The 27,860-nt window shown below is 38.3% G+C and overlaps 1 protein-coding gene across 4 annotated transcripts in view; it reads right to left on the minus strand.

The window, feature by feature from the left end:
* DIPK1A (divergent protein kinase domain 1A) overlaps positions 1–27,860 on the minus strand; it is a 126,648-nt gene that overhangs the window by 11,740 nt on the left and 87,048 nt on the right. For 2 of the 4 annotated variants that reach the window (XM_007468542.1, XM_007468541.1), the window contains one exon: positions 25,506–25,640. The exons of 1 other annotated variant lie outside the window; for it this stretch is intronic. In XM_007468542.1, the coding sequence (XP_007468604.1) occupies positions 25,506–25,640 (135 nt within the window). Of the gene's footprint in view, positions 1–25,505; positions 25,647–27,860 lie in introns of those variants that run through there. One more of the 4 variants, XM_007468544.1, reaches the window with a different exon arrangement.

Raw genomic sequence — 27,860 nt, forward strand, 5'->3', positions numbered from 1 at the left:
AATGAACTTATTTATAAAACAGAACAGTCTTACAGATATCAAAAACAAACTTATGGTTACCAAAGGGGACAGAGCGGGGAGGGATAAATCAGGAGCTTGGGATAAACACACACACACTACTATATATAAGATAGATAACCAACAAGGACATACTGTATATAGCACAGGGAACTCTACTTAATATTCTGTGACAACCTTTAAGAGAAAAGAATCTAAAAAAGAATGAATATATGTATATGTAAAACTGAATCACTTTGCTGTACAGCTGAAACTAAACTACATTGTAAATCAACTATACACCAAGCAAATTAAAATTTAAAAAAGAAGAAACATATTAAAGACACTGTAAAGAGATATCTATATTCTTTAAGAGAAAGTCCTATGATGAAAAGAATTCAGGCTTTGGATCGGGACAGACTTGGATTTGAATACAAGCTCTGCTCACTAGCTATATAATGATGAGAGATCTTGTTGTGACTAGGGTGTGCATAGAATTCTGAAACCATTTTTCCCACTTAGCGTGGCCTGAGGTGGTATGGTACCTACTCTCTGTGAGAAGGTAGGCACTCAATTTTTAAAAACTGCTCAATTTTAAAATAAAAAATAAAGTTTAAAATACCAAAATATTTAAAAATAACAAAATTAAGTCACGTCTGTCATCTTGTCATCTTTGATATTGCCCCCCAAAAAAGAAAAAGATGGGAATTCCCTGGCAGTCCAGCAGTTAGGACTCTTAGCTCTCACTGCCAAGGGCCCGGGTTCAATCCCCGGTCAAGGAACTACGATCCTACAAGCCGTGTGGCACAGCCGAAAAAAAAAAGGAAACCAAACACTTTGACAAAATAAGGTACCAGTGTAACCCTAAGGCACAATAAATGAGGATGGCCTGCAAAATACAGTGAAAATTACACCAGAGTACAGAAGGATGCTGAGATTAAATACCTGCTGTGACCTCACTTCTCAGACAAAGTTGGCGGAGCACTGAATAGGTGGTACACCAGAGGAACAGAACCATCACTCTGGTTTGCAATGAAAGTTAAAGGGGCACAAGCTGTGGGAACTTCCAAGGACTCTATTTGGCATTGTAAAGTAGCGGGGCAAGGCAGTGCTGATTGATAAAATCCTTAAAAATGTTATCTCTGTTGGAGGCAGTCTTTAAATAAAATAAGGGTTGGGAGAGACTATATTATGAGCATCTCTGTAGTTGCTGGGGAGATAGACAGGCTAAACCAATCTGTGTGAGTGTCTCCATCTCATCTTTTTTTCTCTTGCACCACCTCCCCCCCACAAACTCTGGGCCACAGAAGTTTCACCACTTGCTCATTTCACTGTCCCAGTTGCTTCTTGCAAATAGTGGTTGAAGAACTCCTTTCATTCAGTAATGAGTAATACTCAAAAGAAAACAAGCAGGAGATCTATACAGCAAATATACAAGGAAAAGGAGGAAAGGAATAGGAAAAGGACATGTCAAATAAAGAAATTTTCCAGAAAAATACTGCCATGAAGCACACCAAACATATTGTTATGAATTCAAAGGACTTAATGAAATAGTTTAAAATAAGGTCTCAAAGCAGAAGACATAATGAGAGACAAAAGAAGTAAATGTAAAATAAGCAAAGCAGAACTCAAAAATTAAGAAAAAGAAAATAATCGAAGAAATTAAAGTCACATTATGAATGGGGAAAAAATAACAACATAGTAAGACTTATGAGGGCTAGGTTGAAAAAGTGAGCAAAATGAAATTGAAATTTAAAAAGAACTAAAAAGAATTTGAGATAAAATTATAAATATAGAAGACAAAGGATATCCAGCATGTCCATAGGAGGGAGAATAGAACATGTAGAAAAGAAAAAAAAGTAGACTTCAAGAGAACTTCATGTAAGTGAGAGAAGTCTTTAATCTACAGATTGAAAGGACACACACTGTCCCAAGGAAACTGACACAGAATGACCCCTGTGACATATCCCATTGAATTTTACTGGACTTCAAAAATAAATAATTCTTTGAATATCCAGGCAAAAAGATCAAGACACTTTTAAGGGGAAATAAATCAGATTGGCCTCAGATTTCTCCACAGCCACATTCAAAGGTAGATAACAGTGGTGCAATGCCAGCGAAGTCTGAGAAAGGAAGTGTGACCTGCCTGTGTCCTAATTTTCTCATTTGTAAAAGGGGATGTACCTACTACCTGATTTATAGCATTATTATGAGCTATAATGGTTTAATGAGGATAGATCACCTGTGATTTCAATAAGTGTTCTAAATAGCTCTTCTTATTCTCCATAGCCAAACTTTCTTTCAAGTAAAAGGTGTTAAATGTTTTTGAACATGTAAGGATCAGAAGATAGAATTCCCATTAGCAACTCTTGAAGAACTATTAGAGAATGAATTTTAGGCAACCAAGAGATGAACAGAGAAACTGAACATGTAAGCCAGTTGAAATGTAGGACTGGGATGAAAACAACTGCGGAAATCTATTTCATAATAATTGTCAATATAGTATATGGTAGTTACTAGATACTTACCATGTGTCAGGCACTGTTCCAGTGCTGTACTTTTATTATGACAATAGCCCTGTGAGGTAGAACCTATTGTTATAGCCATTGTAAAAATAAGGAAACAGAAATAGCTATTAAGTAACTTGCTCAAGCTACAAAATGATAAAGCCAAGATTCCAACCTAGGCAGTCTGGTTCCAGAGCTCCTTCTCTTAACCACTACTGTATATTGTTCAGAATGTTAATATTATAAATTATACCAGTAAAAGTAATAAAATTAACAAGAACCAAGAAGGAGAGATGGAAGATGAGAGATGGCAAAAGGATGTTGATTTCCTTATCTTTATTATTTTTTAAATGTTTATTTATCCCCTCGCCTCCCTTTTTTTGGTTGAGTCAGGTCTTAGTTGAGGCACATGGAATCTTTGTTGAGGCATGCAGGATCTTTTCGTCACGGCACGTGGTCTGCTTGGGTTTCTCTCTAGTTGCGGTGTACGGCTTCTCTCTAGTTGTGGCACGCGGGTTCCAGAGCACATGGGCTCGGTAGTCTGTGGCACGCAGTCTCTCTCGTTGAGGCACACAAGCTCAGTAGTTGTGGCATGCGGGCTTAGTTGCCTGCGGCATGTGGGATCTTAGTTCCTCGACCAGGGATCGAACCTGCGTCCACTGCACTGGAAGGTGGATTATTTACCACTGGACCACCAGGGAAGTCCCTGATTTCCTTATCTTTAATATCCAAGGTCAAAAGATAATATTGGGCTTCCCTGGTGGCGCAGTGGTTAAGAATCCGCCTGCCAATGCACGGGACACGGGTTTGAACCCTGGTCTGGGAAGATCTCACATGCTGCGGAGCAACTAAGCTCATGCACCACAACTACTGAGCCTGTGCTCTAGAGCCCACGAGCCACCGCTACTGAAGCCCAGGAGCCAAAACTAGTGAAGCCTGTGCACCTAGAGCCCATGCTCCACAACAAGAGAAGCCACCACAGTGAGAAAGCCCGTGCACCTCAACAAACAGTGGCCCCCCACTCGCCGCAACTAGAGAAAGCCCGCGCACTGCAACGAAGACCCGACGCAGCCAAAAATAAATAAATAAATTTATAAAAAAGATAATATTTATATCTTATAAATCAAATAACAGAGACAGAAGTATATTCAAAAGTATAGAGGTGACTAGTTGAAGAACTAATAATAATAATATATTAATTAAAATTAGGTGGAGTAAAGGAGATGGGATGGATGGAAGTATAATAATTTTGTCATTGCTTGTAGTGGGGAATAAACAGATATGGTCTAAAGCAATAAAGGATAAAGTATACTTTTAAAAGTTATAGTATAAGGCTAACCACTAGAAGAGCTAAAATCTGAATACAAACCTTCCTAAATTATCAAAAGGAACACGTGTAAAACATAGAAATATACACCCTCTAGAGAAAGATACAAACCAAATGAATCCTTAAAAACAAAGTAGGTTATAAAATGTGATACAGAACTAAGACATATCTATAAATGTCAATAGGATAAGCTTACCTATTATAAGAAAAATATCTTTAGAAAACAATGTCAAAAAAGTTGAAAATAAAAGATGGTACAGGTATACCAGCCAAATGCAAAGAGAAAAGTTAAGCCACAATCTTATACCAGATGAGGTTGAATTTTGGGAGGTGGGGGGGAGCATTAAAAAGGCAAAAAAGAAAAGCTCTTTATAATGCTAAAACACATAATCCACAATGAAGATATTACAATACTACAGTCATGAATTTCTATAAATAAAGTAACATCAAAATTGATTCAGTGAAATCTATAATAAATAGAAAAAGAAATAAACAGCAAGGCATTAGAAGTAGGAGACCCTAATTCGCTTTTCTTAGTCTATGACAGATAAAAAAGTTTACAAAAAAAGATACAGAAGAACTCAATAATCTAATAAGGTAGATCTAATTGCCCTGAGAACAAACAGACCTTTTCAAAAGCCCATGGAACATTTACAAAATTACACCAAAACCTCCATACATTCCACTAAGTAGACATGGCAGAAGCAGTATGCTCCAATCACAACATGATAAAATTTGAAATTAACAAAAAATCTATCTGGAAAATTTTAAATGTTCTTTTAATTCTTGAGTCAAAGAGAGCCTAAATTGAAATGTTAAGCAACTGGGAAATAAAAAATAATAATAAAAAAAATTTAGGGACTTGCCTGGTGGCAAAGTGGTTAAGAATCCGCCTGCCAAAGCAGGGGACATGGGTTCGATCCCTGGTCCGGGAAGATCCCACATGCTGCAGAGCAACTAAGCCCGTGTGACACAACTACTGAGCCCACGTGCCACAACTAGTGAAGCCCATGCACCTAGAGCCCGTACTCTGCAACTGCAATGAGAAGCCCGCACACTGCAACAAAGAGTAGGTCCCACTCGCCGCAAGCAGAGAAAGCCCGCTCTTAGCAACAAAGACCCAATGCAGCCAAAAATAAATAAATACATTTATTTAAAAAATTTTTTTTTAAATATCAGAAACTAAAGCTAAAGATAAAATTTAAAAACTAGAGAAGAATGCAAAGTCTTAATTACATTAATAAACAACACAGAACAAGACAAATGAATTTAAAAAATCAAGAAATTAGAAAAAAAATCTAAGAAAGCAGAAAGAAGAAATTAACCAATACAAAGTGAAAAGAAAAGGCTATGGCTATGTTTCTGTAACTGAGAGAATTCCTCTAATCTTCATCTCCTATTCTCTGCTTTAGATCTTCTTGTTCTCTTCTGGTTTCTGCAATTACCTTTTGTTTGCTCTTTCCCAGAATTTTCTCTGTCTGTCTGGTTCTCTTAGTCTGATGACATTATGCTGCTCATAGATCAATCTTGCCCACTTCTGGCTCTTGGGACAATGCAACCTATTAGAGGGTTGCAATGACTGGGCTTCCAATGATTGGGCTTCCTCTTGTGTGGGATAGGGGATGAGGATAATTTCTTGAGCCCTTCACTTTGGGGGCATAAATTTTTCATGATCCCAAGCAAATAGCCAAAGCACAGTGGGTTCTGGTGATTATTCAATATTTGGAAAGGCCAGCACAGGCTCCTCAGACCTGCCCACCGGGTCCCCCTTCCAACACTTGCCACAGTTTGCTCTGAGGATAAGGATAGCCCAGATAAGATCGAGAGTCCTGCCCACGTGTAGAGTTAAATACCAATACCTAGGATCTGTTGCCCTTCAGCTATCACTAGCAGAAGCTCCTGGGTGAGCCCTTGACCATGCCTCCTTTCTCCTTTAGACTGGGTTGTAACCAAGAATATTAGGTTTCATCTTCATAGGAGGAGCAGAGCAATCTAGTTCCTGGACTCAAGTTTGTGAGGGACTACACGGGGAGATGCTCAATAGTTTCTTGCCCAGGTCAACCTCTGGGGATTTTTAGGAAATGCAAAACCATCTGTTTCGTATCAGATGGCCAGCAATTTCATTGGCATGTTTCTTCACTGAGGCAAAGGTGGTAGGACTTCTTGGGCCTCACTCAGAAGTGAAACCTCCTGCAGGTATAGTTTAGGGTTTCTAAGGATTTTAGATAACATAGACCAATTTGCTGACAACAAATAAATAAGAAATCAACAAAAAAAATAATGTAAAAATAGACACAGACATGTTTGGAAACAAAAAAGCACATCTCTAAATAATTTCTGGGTTAGAGGAGAAGTCACAAGGGAAAGGCAGAATATTTAGAACTGAACAACAACAAAGGTATACATATGAAAACTTGTGGGATACGGCTAAAGCAGTTCTTAGAGGAAAATTTACAGCTTTAAATGCAATGATGAAAAAATAAAAGACTGAAATAAATAGTAAACATTCAACAAAAGATGTTTTAAAAAATCACAATAATAACAATAAGAGAATAAACCAACCCCCAGAAGAAAAAGGAGGAGGAGGGGGAGAGGGAGGGGGAGAGGTGAGGAGGAGGAAGAGATGAAACAGCAGAAATTAATGGGAGGGACTTCCCTGGTGGCACAGTGGTTAAGAATCCGCCTGCCAATGCAGGGGACACGGGTTCAATCCCTGGTTCGGGAAGATCCCACATGCCACAGCTAAGCCCGTGCACCACAACTACTGAAGCCTGCGTGCCTAGAGCCTGTGCTTTGCAACAAGAGAAGCCACCACAATGAGAAGCCCGTGCACCGCAACGAAGAGTAGTCCCTGCTCACCGCAACTAGAGAAAGCCCACAGGCAGCAACAAAAACCAACGCAGCCAAAAATAATTAAATAAATAAATTTATTTTTTTTAAAAAAGAAATTAATGGGAAAAAAAAGATCAGCAATGCCAAAAGCTAGTTCTTTGAAAACTTTAACAAAAGAGATAAACCTTTAGCAAGACTGATCACTGAGAAACAGAGGATGCACAAATAAAGATTATCAGGATAGAAAGGGTAGTGATAGTGAATAATGTAAACAACCATGGCAATGCATTTAAAATGAGCAATACGTCTAAAACAATAATAAAAAGTGATACCAGAATAGAAAATCTAAGACTAATAAACATTAAAAAAAATGAGTAACAAAAAGTCTTTCCCTCTAAAAATATCAGGTCAAGGTATAGTCTAGGAGGACTTCAAGGTGCCATCCAGGATGCAGTGCTGTTTGTAAGAGTGGAAAATGATTAATAACATAAATGTCCATCACCAGGAGAATGGCTGAGTAAATTGTGGTATCTTCATACAATGCAATACTATACAGTAATTAAAATGAAAGAACTCAGCCTATGCATACCAACACAGAAAAATGCTGAAAACATAATATCAAGTGGAAAATGTTGCAGATTGGTATGTGCAGTTTAGTGTCATTTACTAAAGTTTAGAAACATGCAAAGCAATACTATATATTGTTTATGTACCCATAAATGATTAGTGAAAGTATGAAAACATGATGGCAAGAACTCACACCAAATTCAAGATGGTGTCTACCACTGGGGAGGAGGAAGGAGAATACCAGGGAGGGTAAAGAGAGCTTAACTGCACTGCCGTGCTTTTTCTTTTTAAAAATGAAGTAGGGGCTTCCCTGGTGGCACACTGGTTAAGAATCCGCCTGCCAATGCAGGGGACACGGGTTCGAGCCCTGGTCGGGGAAGATCCCACATGCCGCAGAGCAACTAAGCCCACGAGCCACAACTACTGAGCCTGCGTGCCGCAACTACTGAAGCCTGTGTGCCTAGAGCCCGCGCTCCGCCACAAGAGAAGCCACCGCAATGAGAAGCCCGCGCACGGCAATGAAGAGTAGCCCCTGCTCGTAGCAACTAGAGAAAGCCCGCGCGCAGCAACGAAGACCCAACTCAGCCAAAAATAAATAAATAAAATAAACTTTAAAAAAAATGAAGCAAATATGGCAAAAGGTTAAGGTCTGTTATGAAGATAGTAGGTACACAGGTGTTTGTTATATTGTTTTCTATATGTCAACATTGTTCTAGGAACTTTTCATGTATTTCTCTTTGATCCTCACAACCTCCCTATGAAAGAGGTATTATCATTATTTCCATTTTATTGTTAAATAAACTGAGGCAAGAGAGGTCACAAAGTTAAGAAACTTGCAGAGCAGGTTAGTGGTGGTGCTGGCTGAACCCAGATAGTCTGCCTCCAGAGCCTGTGCTTTTAACCACTGAAGTATAAGAACCAGGATTACTCATCTTGGAGAGCAACATGCAGAGCAGGTTTAATAGTGGTGGGGTCAGATGCCTGTCCCCAGTGCTCCTGCTTAGGGGCCCTGATCACACTCATTCCATTTGTACAAGCAACTCAAAGTGGGGTCAGGACTTTCACATTTGTTTCCTTGGGATTTTGCATATATTCAAATCATATAAAAAGCACTTGCTGGATGGATGAATAAATGAAGTGTAGTCTGGGTTTTTATTCAGAAATAGGGCATTCTATTATGAACAACTCCTGGAATAGGACTAATAGAGCTATCCACTTTAACTGTCCTGATCTTTGGCTCCTGCATCCTGAAGCACATTCTATCTGCAACTCTGCCCAAGGTCAAGATTTAAACATGGCCCTTTCCACCACACCTGTCTTCCAGTGAATAATCCTCAGGCTGTATTATTTCCTTCCTGAGCCAATATTCTCCTCCCTTCTTTTCTTGTATTCCCAAATCTAACATCATTTACGTTCACATTATCTTCCCTAATACAAAGTAAGATGATTTGAAGGCACAGACATGGTCTTAGTCATCTCTGAATCTCCGCTTCCCTTTAGCACATAGCACAGAGGTTGATATTTAAGCGTCTAATAAATGTTTATTAAATAACCACCATAAAGACCATAGAGGTTTTGATTTTAAAACCTCATTGAGGATAAAATGAATGCTTTTCCATAATATTTAAAACATTAAAAAAAAAAAAGGGACAAACCAGTATCTTATTAGCAAGCTGTGAAACAGTGAAGACAAGTCTGGTATTCAGCTACAAGAATCAGATTCCTGTTTTGAGCAAAGGCGCCAAGCCAAGCCTGCATCAAAGAGGTAGTCACAAAGAACAGGCTCTTCAACTTGTGGCTTCTATCACAAACCAAAAGCAAATTTCCCACATGCTTTTATGAAAAGGATGGCTGGCCACATACTGTTTTGTTTTTGTTTTGTCTTGTTTTTAGGCTCAGCCATACACACAAACTATAATCACTGTCAGTAATCTGATATTCTAACTAAAAAGACACAGAAACTATAAAGAATGTTCAACTTTACAATACTCAGCACAAAACATCAAAGGCTTTATTTTACTATGATTCTACCACACAACACCCTTTGCTTGTACATACCTCAAAGTACCAGAAGATGGCACTCTTCAGCTACATTTTACAAAACCCATTTACGCTGAAGGAGTAATTTCATCAACTATGGGAACTATACCACAAGGGGCGATAACAATGAACAGATGTATAGTACCAGGTTTTAAATAATTTTCTAAGATCCACGTTCTAAAAATGTATTTCAGACAATCTTATCAATTTATCCTTATTTAGGAGGAAACAATAGTTGGGTCCTTTTTTTTTTTTTTTTTTGCGGTACGCGGGCCTTTCACTGTTGTGGTTTCTCCCGTTGCGAAGCACAGGCTCCGGACGCGCAGGCTCAGCGGCCATGGCTCACGGGCCCAGCCGCTCCGCGGCATGTGGGATCCTCCGGACCGGGGCACGAACCCGTGTCCTCTGCATCGGCAGGCGGACTCTCAACCACTGCACCACCAGGGAAGCCCAATAGTTGGGTTCTTAATTCCTGAAAATTCTCCAAGTCTCTAGTCAGCACCCTCACCCATTCCCTACATCATCTATTTTAAATCAACTTCACCATTCTCTGCACTCTCACTGTATCTTCAACCTCTCATTCTTCCCTTCTCTCCTAACTTCTTTCTCTCAGCCATTAACGGTGCTCATCACACTCAGTATCTTTTCCTCTCTCTTCACACATACACACATGCACACACGAACCCTCTCTCTTTTGTTCCCTTCTGTTATAATGTCTGTATTTTATTTTCAGCATATACAGTGTGCTACTTGTGTGCTTGTTTATAGTCCAGGTGCCTCTAATGTCCCAATCAGGAATGCACAGGTGCTTGGCTAGCATTCTAATAAGGTAGTCAGGAAGCCCATGCTCCAGAGGTAGCTGCTGTAACGGCTTCTACAATATTATCCATATCTTGAAAAGGATTGATCCATCTCTGAGATTTTGTTAACTAGCAAATTAGAATTTTAACTGGTGAAATTTGTGGCTAGTTAAATAGCATGGTTAAGTTAGAAATGAACTATCGTTGGTGAAATTAAGAGATATGGATTGGCTAAAATAAGAGACATTCCTACTCTTTCACAAAGAGGGTATAAGAACCAGTTGAAGCCATACCTTTATCTTTAGGGAGGTACCCAGAGCTAATCGTTTTACAGCAGAGGTTCTCAACTTCAGGGAGCTTCAGCACAGATCCGTGCACAGTACTGTGCTGCTGGTCCAAGAGACCACATTTTGAGAATCACTGGTTCAGAATTTCTAGTTGCCTGATGCTAATTGTAAGGGTAACAGGAGCTGCCTCTGAAATCTTTCATGAAAGTTGATAGAACATCTAAAAGGCCAGAGTTAGAACTTTAATGAGTTTACAGACTGATTATATGAAATGTTTTGTGACTGCTTATAAATAAATATGTGCTGAATAAATGCCTATGTGTATAGCAGAAATCATTTTCATTATAACCTAGTAAAAAGGTTGTGAGGGAGTAGTTAATGCACCTATATCAAACATTTTCTGTGGCTACCATTATCTTTCAAAATAGAATCTATGGAAGTGTGCATGACCAAACTGGATTAGGTCAGTTTAAAACAATTTCCCAGCCAAAAGGTGGAGGCAGCCCAAGAATCCGTGGATGGATGGATGGATAAACAAAACGTGGTTATATACATACATGGAATATTATTCAGCCTTAAAAAGGAAGAAAATTCTGACACATGCTATAATATGGATGAACCTTCAGGATATTACGCTAAGTGAAATAAGCCTGTCAACAAAAATACAAACACAGTTGACCCCTGAACAACATGGGGGTTAGGGGCACCAATCTCCTCCCCAGCAGAAAATCTGTGTCTAACTTTATATTCAGCCCTCTGTATCCATGGTTCTGCACCCACAGATTCAACCAACTGTGGTACGTATAATACTGTAGTACATATTTAGTGAAAAAAAATCCACCATAAATTGACCCATGCGGTTCAAATCCATGTTGTTCAAGTGTAACTATACTGTGTGATTCCACTTATGTGAGATCTTTAAAGTAGTCAGACTCATAGAAGTAGAAGGTAGTTGCTAGGGGCTTGGGGGAAGGGAAAATGGGAAGTTGTTTAAGGGGTATAGAGTTTCAGTTTTGCAAGATGAAAAAGTTATAGAGACTGGCTGCAAAGCAATGTGAATATACCTAACACTACTGAACTGTACAATTAAAAATGGTTAAGATGATCTATGTTAAATAGTATTGCTGTTCCTCAAGAAATTAAAAATAGTACTACTGGGACTTCCCTGGTGGCACAGTGGTTAAGAATCCGCCTGCCAATACATGGGACACGGGTTTGATCCCTGGTCTGGGAAGATCCCACATGCCGTGGAGCAACTAAGCCCATGTGCCACAACTACTGAGCCTGCGCTCTAGAGTCCACAAGCCCCAACTACTGAAGCCCGCATGCCTAGAGGCCATGCTCCGCAACAAGATAAGCCACCACAATGAGAAACCTGCGCGCACCACGATAAAGAGTAGCCCCTGCTTGCGGCAACTAGAGAATGCCAGTGCGCAGCAACGAAGACCCAATGCAGTCTCTAATAAGTAAATTTATATATTAAAAAAACAGTACTATTATGCGATCCAGCAACCTCACGTCTGGGTATATAACCAAAGGAAACAAAATCATTATTTCAAAGAGATAGCTGTACTTCCTTGTTCATTGCAGTATTATTCACAATAGCCAAGGTTATAGAAACAACTAAAGTGTTTGTGGACAGATGAATGGATAAAGAAAATGTGGCATATAGACACAATGAAATATTATTCAGCCTGTCATTTGCAATGACATGAATGAACCTGGAGGGTTCAGTGAAGTAAGCCAGAGAGAGAAAGACAAATACTGCACGGTATCACTCATAAGTGGCATTTGAAAAAAAAAAAGATCAGAGAAACAGAGAGTAGGAAAGTAGTTGCCAGGGGCTGAGAGGGTGGGGCAAATAAGGAGAGGATAGTAAAGGGTACAGACTTTCATTTATAAAATGAATAAGGTCTAAGGCTCTAACGTATCATAACATGGTGACTATAGCTGATAACACTGTATTGTATAATTGAAATTTGCTAAGAGAGTAGAAATTAATTGTTCTCACACACCAAAAAAGGAAGTATGTTAGGTAATGGACGTGTTAATTAACTCGAGGGAGGGATCCTTTCACAGTGTATATGTATGTCAAATCACCACATACTTTATTTTTTTTTTATTTTTATTTTTTTTGTGGTACGCGGGCCTCTCATTGTTGTGGCCTCTCCCGTTGCGGAGCACAGGCTCCGGATGCGCAGGCTCAGCGGCCATGGCTCACGGGCCCAGCCGCTCCGCGGCATGTGGGATCCTCCCGGACCGGGGTACAAACCCATGTCCCCTGCATCGGCAGGCGGACTTTCAACCACTGCGCCACCAGGGAAGCCCAACCACATACTTTAAATATCTTACAATTTTATTTGTTGATTATATTTCAATAGAGTGGGGACTAAAAGTAATAACAAACTGAGAAACAAACATGGTTAAGAGGGTGTTATGTGGATGTTATCACAATTAAAAAAAAATTCAAACCAAACCAAACCCAAACCAACAGATTTCCCAGCAAAGTTTCTAGAAACAGTAGTCTAAACTCACTGTCAACACTTATTTCCTGCCATTCAAACTTAATCCAACATATTTTGGCTTTGGACTGTACTATACTTTGAAAATACTTATAACACTTTTTTTTTAAACATATTTATTGGAGTATAATTGCTTTACAATGGTGTGTTAGTTTCTGCTTTATAACAAAGTGAGTCAGCTATACATATACATACATCCCCATATCTCCTCCCTCTGACATCTCCCTCACATCCTCCCTATCCCACCCCTCTAGGCGCTCACAAAGCACCAAGCTGATCTCCCTGTGCTACGTGGCTGCTTTCCCACTAGCTGTCTATTTTACATTTGGTAGTGCTTATAACACTTTTGACAATGAACTCTGAATTGCAAATTTCAGTTCTTATATTATTTAACCTCTCTTCAGCATTCGTCCTTGTTGACCACTTTTCTAATGGCTTCTGTCCCCATGTTTTTCTCCTACTTCTCTGGCCACTTGTTCTGAGTCTTTCTGTGGAGTCATTCTCTTCCTTTCTCATAATCATAAATATTGTTTTCCAGGGTTTTGTTCTACTTTCTTTGGGTTCTTTGTATGTCATCATGGGTAACATTTATTTCCATGGCTCTAACAAACCTCTGTCCTTACACAGGCCATTCTTCCTGAGTTAAATATCTAAGTGCTTCCTGGACATCTCCTGTCTCCATTTGGATAACTTACAAGTACTCTACACTCAACCTTCCCCAAACTGAACTCACCATCTCCTGCCTTCCTCTCCCCCAAGGGTTGTTCTCCTTTATTCCCTACCTCACTGAAAGGTGCCATCATCCACTCAGGCATCCAAGGGAGGGAACAGTGAGTTGTCTTAACCGCCTCCTTCCTCCTCATCCTCCCACATTCAGCTGGTCACCATGTGCTGGCAATCAAATCATTTCCTTAATATCCTTTGAAGCTATTTCTTCCTCTATTCCCTTTGCCAATGCCATGGTTTAAGCTCTCACTGCTTTGTGCCTGGATTACAACAACCATAAAACTGGTCTCCCTGTGATAGTCTCCTATCCAATTTACCCTCTACTACAACCAGTGAAATTCGTCTGAAACATAAATCTGATCACTCACTTCCCTGTTTAAAAACTTCTATTGATTCTCTACTACCCTTAATACAACATGAATGGTTTTTTGAATTTTTTTTTTTTTTTTTTTTTTTTTTTTGCGGTACGCGGGCCTCTCACTGTTGTGGCCTCTCCCGTTGCGGAGCACAGGCTCCGGACGCGCAGGCTCAATGGCCATGGCTCACAGGCCTAGCCACTCCGCGGCATGTGGGATCTTCCCGGACCGGGGCACAAACCCGTGTCCCCTGCATCAGCAGGCGGACTTTCAACCACTGCGCCACCAGGGAAGCCCGTTTTTTGAATTTGACTCTGCTAACTTGACCTCTATAAACTGTCCCTCACGCACTCTGCTCTAGCCACGCTGTTTCTGGAATGTAGCATTCTTTCATATCTTTGTAGCTTTGCACATGCTTCTTTCTGCCTGCACTGCTCAAAATTCAGTCCAGATACAACCTCTTCCAGAAAGTCTTCTGGAACCTTCTCAGTTAGGATGGCTCAATAAAAAAATACATTGCATGGGACATATACTAAAAATTATTAGTTGTTTATTGGTAATATTTGGGACATATACTAAAAAACACTCATTATTTTAAATTCAAATTTAACTGGGTATCCTGTTTGGTTCCCCCCCCCCCTAAATCTAGCAACACTACTCCCAGTCTCAATTATGTACTTCTTGATTATTTTTTCATGTCCTCTCCTAGTCTGTAAGCGTCTTCAGGGCAGGAACATGCCTTATCTCTGTAACTCCAGGTTCCAGCACAGTGCTAGTAAGCACATAACTAAAATCACACGGTGTTTTACTGCTGGCTTGTTTCTTCTAAGCTGGCTTTAACCCCTAGTCTCTTTACTGCTTCTCAGGAATGATGTTCATGGTAACAGTGATGCCACCTGCCTCAGCATCATGGTGAACGTGACATGAGATAGTGCAGCCCAGCACGTGAAGGCCACCAGGAATGCTACTATAATTTAACCAGTAAGATTATCCTTGGAATAGGGCTTATGTCTGTTAAGATTTGAAATAAATTTGTTCGGTAAATATTTTTCTGTAAGTTTGCAAAGAAGAAATTGGTAACCTAACTCAAGTTGGCATAAAGGAAGACCATATTTTTAAAAGGAAAAAGTTAAGCTTGCACTTTAAAAGCAGTATGTTCCAAGTGAACTGGTTCCGTGTATTTTAAAAATATAGGATAACAGCACAAAATGAACCTCTAGAGTCAAGTAATAATTGATCCTGAGCAAATAATAGCTAAGTGAAACCATTAGTTATGTAATGCTATCTAATTGGAAACATGGTTCTAAATATCTTACACTTAGTATATATTTTTTAAAATAAATTTTATTTTATTTATTTATTTTTATTTTTGGCTGCATTGGGTCTTCGTTGCTGTGTGCGGGCTTTCTCTAGTTGCGGCGAGCAGGGGCTACTCTTCGTTGCGGTGCGCGGGCTTCTCACTGCGGTGGCTTCTCTTGTTGCAGAGCACGGGCTCTAGGTGCGCAGGCTTCAGTAGTTGTGGCACCTGGGCTCCGTAGTTGTGGCTTGCAGGCTCTGGAGTGCAGGCTCAGTAGTTGTGGTGCACAGGCTTAGTTGCTCTGCGGCATGTGGGATCTTCCCAGACCAGGGATCGAACCCGTTTCCCCTGCATTGGCAGACGGATTCTTAACCAGTGCACCACCAGGGAAGTCCCCAAATTTAGTATATGTTAAGCTAGTTGTTTTAAGCAACAAATCATTATCTCTAGAAATTAAATCTTAAAGACTGTAATAAAATCTAGAGGCTCTCTCATCTTTTAATGCTTCCATTTTAAAGCATGTGCTCATATAATAGTCACAAAGGTTCACCAGAATATCACAGAGAGTGATTCTTCTATTACCCAGGTAGAATCTCAGAACAAACACTCTCGATCATGGAGGAACGTGCCAGAAATTTCAATATTAAACAAAGTTGTCCTGAAAAACGTACAGAAGGTAAATTTCTCTCCCTTCCCCACCATTCTTTTTTTTTCTTTTTTTAAAGAACCCAGCAAACCACAGAGTCAAACTGTACAAAATTTCTTTATGGTTAGGCACAAAATAGAACTTTGCTGAAATAATGAGTCAATTAGTGATTGCTATGATCAGAGAAAATGTACAGTGAATTATACAACATATTGTAATTAGCTTGGTGGAAAAAAATTTAAAAAGCACAAATGGAAAAAAAATGGATCCTTCTAAGCACATCCAATTAGTCTTAGTTACTGTTGCCCTTAGTTTCAGAGAGAGCTGCTTTTAAACAAAGATGAGCAGAACACAGTTCTTATTCTTTATGCTTCCACAAGTTAACCTTGGCTTCCCAGGAACACCACCCCCACTCCATTTCCCCTCTTGGAGTTTTAAAAGCCTTGAATCCAGCTCTAAATAATGGATATAACAGTGGAAGGTTTCATACTTTTATTAAAAACTGAAAACAGGAAACTTGAAGTGAAATTGCAAGTCAATGTACAAGGTGCAAAATTAATCTGTTTTGGCTAGAAGTTAAGAATCCCATTAACTTTATAACATCTTTTAACAAAAATGATCCATTGGTTAGAGAAAAACATCTCAGGGCAGTAATACTAATATTCTGTAGCGACTTCCCATGTTGAAGTTATAAGAAATGTACTTGATGACTAAATTAGACTAATTCACACCCAGTACATAATGCATATGAAATACATATTTGATTTGCTCAACATTCTAAGTTTGTTTTTAAAATTTACTGTAAAAAGACAAAAGAGGAAAAGATATTAATTTGCAGGTAGCCAAAAGGCCCAATGACCAAGGCTGTGGTTCACTGGCTACTGATGCATGATAATGGGAATTCTCAGATCTAATGTTAATCAGCATCTTGCTCTGAGGGATAAAAGTGCTAAGGCAAGCTTGGTTGTAATGAGGAGAAAGGTGCCCCTCAGTGTCTTTCCAAATTCTTCCTATTCTGTAACGTCCTACAGAAGATCTACCTCCTCTATGAAGTCTTTCTCTACTATGCTACCCATAGTGATTTATCTATTCACTGAAACCTTTCTTAAATTTTTGTAATACAACTATTTGTAGCACAAACTAAATCATTTTAACCGGATGTGATAATCTTTGGATGTGTTGGCTTGGCTAAACTGCAGTTCCCAGCTAATGAAGCAAACAATAATCTAGGTGTTGCTGTATTTTAGAGATGTGTCCATAATCTACTGACTTTAAGAGAGATTATCCCAGATAATCTGGGTGGGCCTGATTCAATTAGTTGAAGGGCCTTAAGAGCATTGCTGAGGCTTCCCTGACGAAGAAGAAATTCTGTTTGTGCATAGCAGCTTTAGCCTAGGCCCAAGAGTTCTAGCCTGTCATTTCGGACTTGCCACAATTGGGTAAGCCAATTTCTTGCAAGAAATCTCTCACTTTTGAAAAAATTGAGATATAATTGATATATAACATTATATTACTTTCGGGTATAGAACATAATGATTCAATATTTGTATATACAGTGTAATAATCACCACAAGAAGTCTAGTTAACATCCATCACCATACATAGTTACAGAATTTTTTTCTTATGAGAACATTTAAGATCTAATCTCTTTGCAACTTTCAAATATACAATACAGTGGTATGAACTATGGTCACTATCTTGTACATTGTGTCCCCATGACTTATTTGCTTTATAACTGGAAGTTTGGTCCTTTTGACCCCCTTCACCCATTTTGCCCACCCTACACCCCCTCCTCTGGCAACCACCGATATGTTCTTTGTATCTATGAGCTGGATTTGTTGTTGTTGTGTTTTAGATTCCACATATAAATGAGATCATGTGGTATTTGTCTTTCTCTGGCTGACTTATATCACCTAGTATAATGCCCTCAAGGTCCACACATGTTGTTAATAAATAATATTAATAAATTTGTACTAATAAATAAAATTTAAAATAATAATCTCTTAATACATATTTTTATTGGCTCTGCTTCTCTGCTTGAAACTTGACTGATACAACTGATCATATAATGTCATGTATGTATGTGTGTATGTATGTCTTATTGTCCCAGTCAGATTCAAAGGCATAAACTTGAAATAATAAGAATAATAATTTATTGAGCACTTACTACATGTCAAGAGTTAAGTGTTGTATTAAGCCTTTTAATACGTGAACTCACAACCACCTGAGAATATTAAAATCCTCATTTTAATCCTCATTTTATAGAGACTAAATAACTTTTTGTTTTTGTTTTTGTTTTTGTTTTGCGTTATGCGGGCCTCTCACTGTTGTGGCCTCTCCCATTGCAGAGCACAGGCTCCAGACGCGCAGGCTCGGCAGCCATGGCTCATGGGACCAGCCGCTCCGCGGCATGTGGGATCTTCCCGGACCGGAGCACGAACCCGTGTACCCTGCATTGGCAGGCGTACTCTCAACCACTGCGCCACCAGGGAAGCCCGAGGCTAAATAATTTACCTAACCTATACAGCTAAGGAATGGCAAAGCCAGAACTCAAACCTGAACCTCATTTATTCCAGTGCTTATGCACTTAACTACTGCAATAGACATGACCCATCACACACAAACAGAGGGAAAAGTGAAAAGACAGAGACAGAGGTTACAGAAAGAAGAAAGCTATGTAAGCTGAGACAGACCATTATTCTTAAACATAAGTAAACTGATTATCACACTCTGTTGATCACTTGTCATTCCTAACCTAAACAATGTTCTCACCTTGGAGGCGATGCTCTAAATGGGAGAGCCACAGCAATCTTCTGGGGAAACTTCTGAAGTGCAATGCTATGGTTACAGGGGCAACAAATACTAGGGTAGTTGCCCCAAGCCAAATGAAATCAAGTCAAGGACTTGAGAACCTTCTCTGTATTCAACAGATATGTCAGATACTTTAGCTGCCCAAGAAACTTCTTTGTTTTTCATATTGTGGGATAAAATAAACAGTATTTTAAAACAAAAGAAATAGATATGTCAGAGTATCATTCAGCTTAATTGATTCACTTCCACTTTATCCTCATAAAATCTGTGATGCACGTAAGGCAGAAATACTTTTCTCACCTGTACAATGGAATTAATAGCAAATCAATGAAATGAAGTCACTTATTCAAAACCATACAATAGACCACAAGAAAGGGTAAGGCTGGTTCTTTGACTCTAGGCTAGTATTTTTTCCAGTAGACTAACATGATATAGTTGAGTACTCGTAATCAAGAAGTTCCTCATACTTGGTGTACTGTACCATTAATATACAAGGTTTTATAATGTACTGATATGACTAAAGTAATGAGACAGATTTTCATAAGTCACACATGAAACTGGTTGTATTTCCCAAAGTTGCTCTGTTCTTTGGGCATTTGTACTCACTGTCCTTTCTCCTTACATGCTTTTTGCCCAGATACACAACTGTTTCCTTCTCACCAGGTTTCAATTCAAAATGCCCTCTTCTCAGGGAAGCCTGTCCCAACCACTCTGGTCAAGATAAGATGCCTTTGCCATTCTCTACTAAATACTACTATTATATCCTTTCTCACTGCACTTCTCAGTACCTGAAGTCATTTATTTGTTTTTGTCTTTATTATTCATATTCTGCTACCAGAATATAAGCTCCTCTGGACGTGGACTCTGCTTACTACTGTATCAACAGCACCTAGAATAATGACTAACATGTAGTAAGTGTTCAAGAAATATCTGTTGATCGATATCTCTTCTAAAATGGACTATACTTTTAATATGATTCCTATGTGATAGTAATTACCTTGAAAATAAATATTAAATTATTAAAAATGAGAAAAAAACTTGATAAAAGTTAAAAGCTAAGCTGCCAACTTTCAAAGGAAGAAGAGAACCCTCATTGTTAATCTTTAGCAAACAATATTTGGAGGGCTACTTTTGGATCTTCTATGTCTCTTTATAATCTTCCTTAGTTCACTAAGATGAAATTGACTGAGGATTTTGAAGGAAATCTGTTCAGAGTTTATACACAAGATACTATAATCCTTTGGCAAGCATGTTTTTGCTAAATGTGGTTTTGAGATAATGCAGTTTTATATATTTATATCCCAAACTGAAAACAGCCATCTTATTATATGCTCTGTTCAGTTCACTCCACTTAAGAGAACAATCTATGCAGTAATACAGAGGGAGAGAGACAATCAGACTCCACATTTCAAACCAGGAATTACTAGGACCAGAACAAGTATACATGGATATTGCCATAATTTATGAGAAGGCCAGACAATTACTTAGCAGCTACTGTAAAACTGCAATCCGGGACAAGCAAATTTACAAGGAACTGCATTTCAAGCCAGTAAGGGCTGATTCAGACTTTAAAAAAAAGGTATAGTCTGTGTAATACAAAACTTACATAAATATATATAGCCATGGTTTTTCCTCTAAACATCCCTGCTTTTAGAATTTGCATGAATGTTTTCCCATTCTTTTACTTTCAATCTATCTGCATCTTTATATTTTAGATGTGTATCTTATAAATATCATATAGTTACTTTTAAATTTTAACACAGTCTGACAATCTTTGTCTTTTAACTGAAGCATTTGGTCCCTTTACATTTAATGTAATTACCAACATATTTGGGTTTAGATATACTACATTCAGTGCCATGGTAAGCCACCCATATTTCCTCTAGAAATGGAACACTCATTCCCTCAGCTGCTGAGCATATAGGCAGTCAACAGCTCTCAGCTGAATCTTTCTTTGGGACTTGGCCTCAGCTGGAATACAGTCTTGCCCAAAGTCATATCCCCTTTAGGGAGGGTTGGGAGAGGATGGAAAACTGTATATAATGACTGGTCAGTGAGGGGGGTATAAAGGCCTGGACCTTTGCAAGGCCATCCCACCCCCAGGTTCCCTGTACAATCAACTGATGCTTTTATTACTACTGCACTGCAGTTTAAACTCTCATTCTGGTCTATCTTCCTTCCTCACTCCCCCACAGATGTTAACCTCAAAAGCCCAATATACTTCCTTCAGGCAAATCTCAGTCTCTGAGTCTGTTTCCAGGGAATTCAATTTGTGACATCTATCACCTTATTTATGTGTTTTCTACTTCTTCTGCCTGTTATGTTTCTTTTTCTTTATTGCCTTCTTTAGCACTGAGTGTTCTTTTATTATTTATTTCATTTTTCCTATATTAGTTTGGAAATGATACACTCTTTTTCTATTCCAGAGACTATCCTAGAAATAACAAATACATAGTTGAATTAGCAAGTCTAAAGTTAATTGATTAATACTTTTCCCCTACTCTGCAATAATGATAAGGATTTTAAACATTTTAGCTCCTTTTACCCTTTTCCCAATTTATATGTAATTGTTATTCTAGGTACCCCATGTAAGTGGACACATACAACATTTGTCCTTTTGCATCTAGCTTATATCATTTAGCATAGTATTTTCGAGGTTCCTCCATATTGTGGTATGCATCAGAATTTCATTCTCTTTAAAGGTTGAATAATATTCCATTGTATGTATATATCACATTTTGTTTATGCATTCATCTGTTAATGGACATTAGAGAGTTTCCACCTTTTGGCTACTGTGAATAGTGCTGCTATGAACATTGGTGTGCAAGTGTTTAAGTCCCTGCTTTCATTTCTTTTGAGTATATACCTAGAAGTGGAATTACTGGTAATTCTATATTTAACTTTTTGAAGAACTTCCATATTATCTTCCTGATTCTCTTAAATACATTTCAATTCCCTGTTGAAATTATCCATTGTTTTATTTATATTCTCTACCTATTTTCCTACTTACTTGAACATGAACATAGCTATTTTAAAATCCTTTTAGGATGACACCAATATCTAGGTCATCTGTGGATCTGCTTCTATTGTCCGTGTTTATTTCTTGGTTTTCAGTCATGTCATCTTGTCTTTTGGCATGTTCTGTAATTGTCTACATAATGTCTCCAGAGAGGAATTCCCTTCCCTCTAGTAGGCAGATATAATGGTAGCTGATTGCCTTAATCCAATGAGGGGCTGTGCTGAGTGCAGGCTGAATTGTACCTCTGGTAAAGGTCAATCTATTTTTGACTCATCTCTATTCCAAGAGCATAGCCCTCCAGGACTTTTAACTGAGAGCCTGGGAATTCACTGAGGTTTCTCCCCCTGGAAGGTTCATAACTCTAGTCTGTATCTTGTGAGACTGCCAAAACGTCTGCTTTTCAAAGGCTTTCCAATGAGATTTTTTTAGCTTCCCACTCTGTAAAGCCCCAGGATTTGGCAAATATCCCAACAGGATAACTGGCTTTATGCTTGAGGCTCCCTTAGTTTTCTATAAAAGCTTGCTGGTTTCTTATCCCCAGCAGCAGCACTCTCCCAGTATACAGTCCTGGTTCTCAGACCCCTGCTCATGCCCAGCATCAGCAAATTCCTCAAGCGAAAAAGAAGCTACAAAGTCAGCTCGCCTCTCTGAGGTTCTTTTAGCTCACCTTCACTCTTGGTGTTCAGTCCTTTGGAATCTCAGCCTAAACCATGGTGTACCAAGGTCCCACTCTTGGTAGGAAATGGACTATATTTTTATCTTCCTAGCCCTGTATTTCAGGTCATACATTTCCAGGCAAACACAGCCACAAAATCTAGGCTCACCTCTCTTAAATCTTATCCTCTGCCAGATCCTGATCAAGTAATTCCTCACTATCTTGTTAGCTCTTTGAAGCTTTAACATATAATTTAAAAATATTTTCTCTGCCTGCTTTTTAGTTCTAATCATACAATTCCTATGCCATATTAGTACTATCTTAGTACTACTGGTCTTAGTACTACTAGTTGTGGTAAGTTTTAAGAACATAATTCCCAAATGCAGAGAAACTACAATTTTTTTTTAAAACCAGTCTTAGGAAAAAGGATATATTTTAGGCTCAGAAAACATTTTCATTATTTTCAAGTTTTAGAATGATAACCATTAAATTATGCTAGAATTATATTCTGCTTCCATTCCTTATCAATTAAAGTGAACTTAAAGGAAAATAATATGGTACTTCAACTATAATTCACCCATAACAGAATATGTACCAATATATACTTAACATTTTTTTTTTTTTTCGGTACGTGGGCCTCTCACTGTTGTGGCCTCTCACTGTTGTGGCCTCTCCCGTTGCGGAGCACAGTCTCCGGACGCGCAGGCTCAGCGGCCGTGGCTCACGGGCCCAGCCGCTCCACGGCATGTGGGATCTTCCCGGACCGGGGCACGAACCCGTGTCCGCTACATCGGCAGGCGGACTCCCAACCACTGCGCCACCAGGGAAGCCCTATGCCTAACATTTTAAAGGCTACTGTATTAAAACAGATAAAACCATGTCTATTTCATTTGGGCTTAATCTCTAGAACAGTACTTCTAACATAACCAGATGATGTTAATAGGTCTTCCTGGGAGGGCTGCAGTGGAGATGGATTTTCTTCCTAATCAAGTATATTTGCTTTCTCTGGAGATGCAGAATGCACACTAGTATATTAAAGATCCTGAGAAGTCTCCAGTAAAGTCAGTTATTTATATTTGTTTAACCCTCTGTTTTCAAATACGTCTGATCATGGAATACACTTTAACGTGTACAGTTTAATGTGTGAGAAAGATGACCTAAAAAAAAAAGGAAATAAACATTTCAAATAGTTTTGGTTACTTATATGTTATAGTTGATTATATAACTTCTTTCTTCTTCATTGAAGGTGAGCTGGTGAGTTTTGTGGGGGATTTTGTTAGCTTCATTAATCTATAACTTCCTTTATCAGTCTTTTCTGACATTGGGTAGCAGAAAGAACATGAGCTTTCTATACAGACAGAATTAGGATCAAATTCTGGCTCCACCATCACAGGCAAATTCTCTCTGCTAGCCATATTTCTTTATTTGTAAAGTGGGCTTGGGGGGCTTTCACAGTATTATTTTAAGTACTAATAACCATGTAAAGTACCCAGTGTATTACCTGGCTCCAGAGGTTCCTCCTAGTAAAATTCCTCAAGGATCTGGAATGGCCCATTGGAATGAACATAAGATTGACATCTTTCAACCCTCCTTGATTTGGGACTCTTCTTTGTTAATTAATTCCCTTTCTTCTTATATTAGTAATTTCTCCCCTGCCTAGTTAAGAGGCTGTAATACTCCTGGGGAATAATGTTTTTTTGTTTTTGCTGTTTTTTTTTTTTAATTTTTATCCTGACTGAGTAGCCGGAATTAAATTGATTTTTATTTTCTTAGAACTTTGGAAAGGTTCAGCTCTCCCTGTCTTATGGGGAGACATTTGCTACTGTAGTATTTATTTTACCTTACTGTAATTATTCATTTTCTTCCTTGCTAGACTCTAAGTTCGTAAGGTCAGGATATCTTCTTCCTTGCTAAATGCACACCCCTAGCACCACTGGCCTAGTTAAAGAGTAACCACTCAATAATTATAGAATTGTTAACAAGTTATAATAATTGGGATCCCAACCACTATTATATCAAAAATATAATTCTCAGATGAAATGTTTTAATATTATTTATACAGAAGATATCAGCAGAAAACAAGGAGTTAAATTTACGTATCCTGGATTTTCCAGAAATCTTAGGCTGATAGAGCGATTTTCCTGAGATACATCCAATAATTAGGATAGAAATTAAATAATAAATACACTTATATGCTTTTCAGGTAAATTTTCAGTATTCGAGAATGACTCCATTTATTCAAAAGATGTGTTCCAGAAAGGTTGCCTGCAAATAACACTTTCATACTACAAATATTTAAAAACGCATCTGACTGGGCTTCCCTGGTGACGCAGTGGTTGAGAATCTGCCTGCCAATGCAGGGGACACGGGTTCAATCCCTGGTCTGGGAGGATCTTACATGCCGCAGAGCAACTAAGCCCGTGTGCCACAACTACTGAAGCCCGTGCACCTAGAGCCCGGGCTGTGCAACAAAGAGAAGCCACCGCAATGAGAAGCCCACGCACCACAAGGAAGAGTAGCCCCTGCTCGCCACAACTAGAGAAAGCCCACGTGCAGCAACGAAGACCCAACACAGCCAAAAATAAATAAATAAATTTATTTTAAAAAATACCCATCTGATTACAGTAAACTAAACTTCAAGTATATTTGAAAAACAAAAATCCCTCTTTGTAATAAGGATGCTTTCACACTAGTCTGTATCACATATTCAGATTTCTGAATACTGGATTTTTCAAAGTGGGGAACAGTCCCATTAACTTGGTCATATCAAAATGCTAAGAAGTTCAACACAACTCAAAATCAAATTAACTTTTACTTTTTGAAAAAAATTTTTAGCATGTATATAGTAGTAAATATAATGTGTTATTAATATAGGTTTTTTAATGTGTTATTAAATTTAGAATGGATAAACAACAAGGTCCTACTGTATAGCACAGGGAACTATATCCAATCTCCCAGGATAAGCCATAATGGAAAAGAATATAAAAAAAAGAATGTCTCTATGTGTATAACTGAGTCACTGTGCTGTAGAGCAGAGATTGACATGACATTGTAAATCAACTGTTCTTCAATTTAAAATAGGTTTTTCCATATACTAGAAAATAAAAAATACTTACGATTATTTTCTTACAGTCCTTTCCTCTGCATAGCTCTGTATAGGTAGAGTATTGCACATATATAATCCAGCTTCCAACAAAAACCACCAACCAGGAAAAGAAAAGATATTTCATTCGCACATATGAGAAGCGAGTCTGTAAGTAAAAGAGCACATAACAATCATTCATTCAGCACCAAGTCAGCATTCACTATCCTAGAACATGACTTTTCCCCCTTTCTTGGAAGAACTCAATATATATTCTAGGCTTTCATATGGCAATTCTCCTAGAACAAAGTGTACTTTCACTTAGTCCAAATACAACTGGTCTTAGAAAAGGAAGCTCCTTGGTCTTGCCAAGGAAAAGGGAACAAAATACCCTTTAAAATGTATAACCTTTCAAATACCACCAGCATCCAAACCTACTCATTAAGCACAAGCACGTGCACCATGCTACCCTGGGCACCCAGTAAGATCAGGTAAAGAAAGACACAATTCCCACTGACTACAAGCTTACAGAAGAGTGTTTCAAATAAGAATCTTAAAGTTCTTCATGAATAAGCATGGTAAAATAATTGTGTTTTAAGAAATAAGAACAGAGAATTTGGCTACTTGTCTAATGTCTCACAGTGAGGTACAACCAGAGTAAGAAATTATTCACACTGATTCCTATTGCCCTGCTGTATTCACCAATGCTTTATGTTCCTTCTATTCAACTAATCAAATGCTTCACCTAATAGATATTCTGGAAACTTAAGGAGAAAGTTACAACTATTAAAGGAGAAGAAAGGTTAAGATATATAAAGAATAAAATATGCCCTGCATGTCAGTTTGTGAAGCTGCACAACAGGATCCTCTTTGCACTGTTTTGCTCTCAGTGCTCTGGTATCTAATTGCGACTCGGGTCAGTTAGTGCTTTTTCTCCATCAACCACATATCAAACAGTTTAATCTTCAAAATGTCAGCTAGTCAAGATAATTTGATATTTATTTTTTGAGTCTGGAACACCAGTGGTCTGGTTTTATAAACAACTGAATTTAGGACTATGGGGAGAATTGAGCAAAATAAAGATACGTAAACAAACAAGGAAAGGCTAATTTTGCTTTTACAATCACAAGTCAGTTTCTCACACTGGGCAACAGTAGGATACTGTGAGCATGCAAAGAAAGCAGAAAGAGATGAAAGAGACGTAAATGCATCTGCAGAAGACAATGAGTACAGAGGAAAAAGAGACTCAGGAAATACTGAATTCTGTTGGCTTTATTTGCAGTTTAGATATCGGTCTCTGTGAAGTTAACAGATGGTGAATCCCAGTACCAAAAGGCTTGAGTACAACGAATTCACAATTATATCATAGGTCTTTGAGCTTTATTATTAAAATATTTTAAAAAATGCCTTTAATGCAAGTTATTTTTGTATAGCTCTAAATGAATTCAGTAAAAAGAAAGTTCATATAGAATTCCAAATTAAATCACATAAATGACAATGGGGTTTACACCAAGGGGTTTGTTTGAAAGACATTTAAGATTACTTGGCCTTGATAAGAGGTCTAGTCATCAGAGAGAAATTGATATGTATTAGTATTATGAAGCTTAAATATGATTAAATGACATAATGCCTATAGAACATAAGCACATTGCAAGGCACACAGAAAATACTCAACAAATAGCAAAATCAATTTGTAAGGCACTGAACAAAAAGCCAATAATGCTGTCATTATGGTTTGGCCACCACCTTCTTTTTGGGCTTGCCAAAGAGAAAACTGAATCTGAATCTGATTAAGCCTTACAAGTTTACAGGAAATACAGGAGACAGAGGAATATAAGTGACAGTTAAGTAAGTGACACTATTAGGATACAATCAGCAAACTCTAGGCTGTGGGAAGTGCTGCAATACAAACAACCCAGTTCTTCAACAAATAAAATACAAGGGAGAAAATAGAGAGAAGATGGGAAAACCAAAGATCAAAAAATACATAAGAAATACTGCATATTAAATAATCACAAACTGTGGATCTTTTCTGAGTCCTGATTCAAATGTAAAACTGTAAAAGAAAATGACATTTATGAGACAATTGAAAACTGTAGACTGACAGGATACCTGACGTCGTTAAGGAATTATTTTAATTTTTCTGGTGTAATAATGTAATGTTTAAAGAAAACAAGACCTTATCTTTTAGAGATAGACATCAAAATATTTATGAGTGAAATAATATCTAGGTCTTGCCTCAAAATAATAATGGGAAGGGAAAAGTAGGTGGGGTATTATTAAAACAAAATTGGCCGTGAGTTGGTAACTGTTCAAGCTGGGTGACAGTTACATGCCTTCTTTTGTACATGTTTTTCTCTACTTTTTTTTTTTTTTTTTTTTTTTTTTT

This window comes from Lipotes vexillifer, unplaced genomic scaffold (assembly GCF_000442215.2).
Source record: "Lipotes vexillifer unplaced genomic scaffold, Lipotes_vexillifer_v1.1 scaffold490, whole genome shotgun sequence".
NCBI classification, from domain to species: Eukaryota; Metazoa; Chordata; class Mammalia; order Artiodactyla; family Lipotidae; genus Lipotes; species Lipotes vexillifer.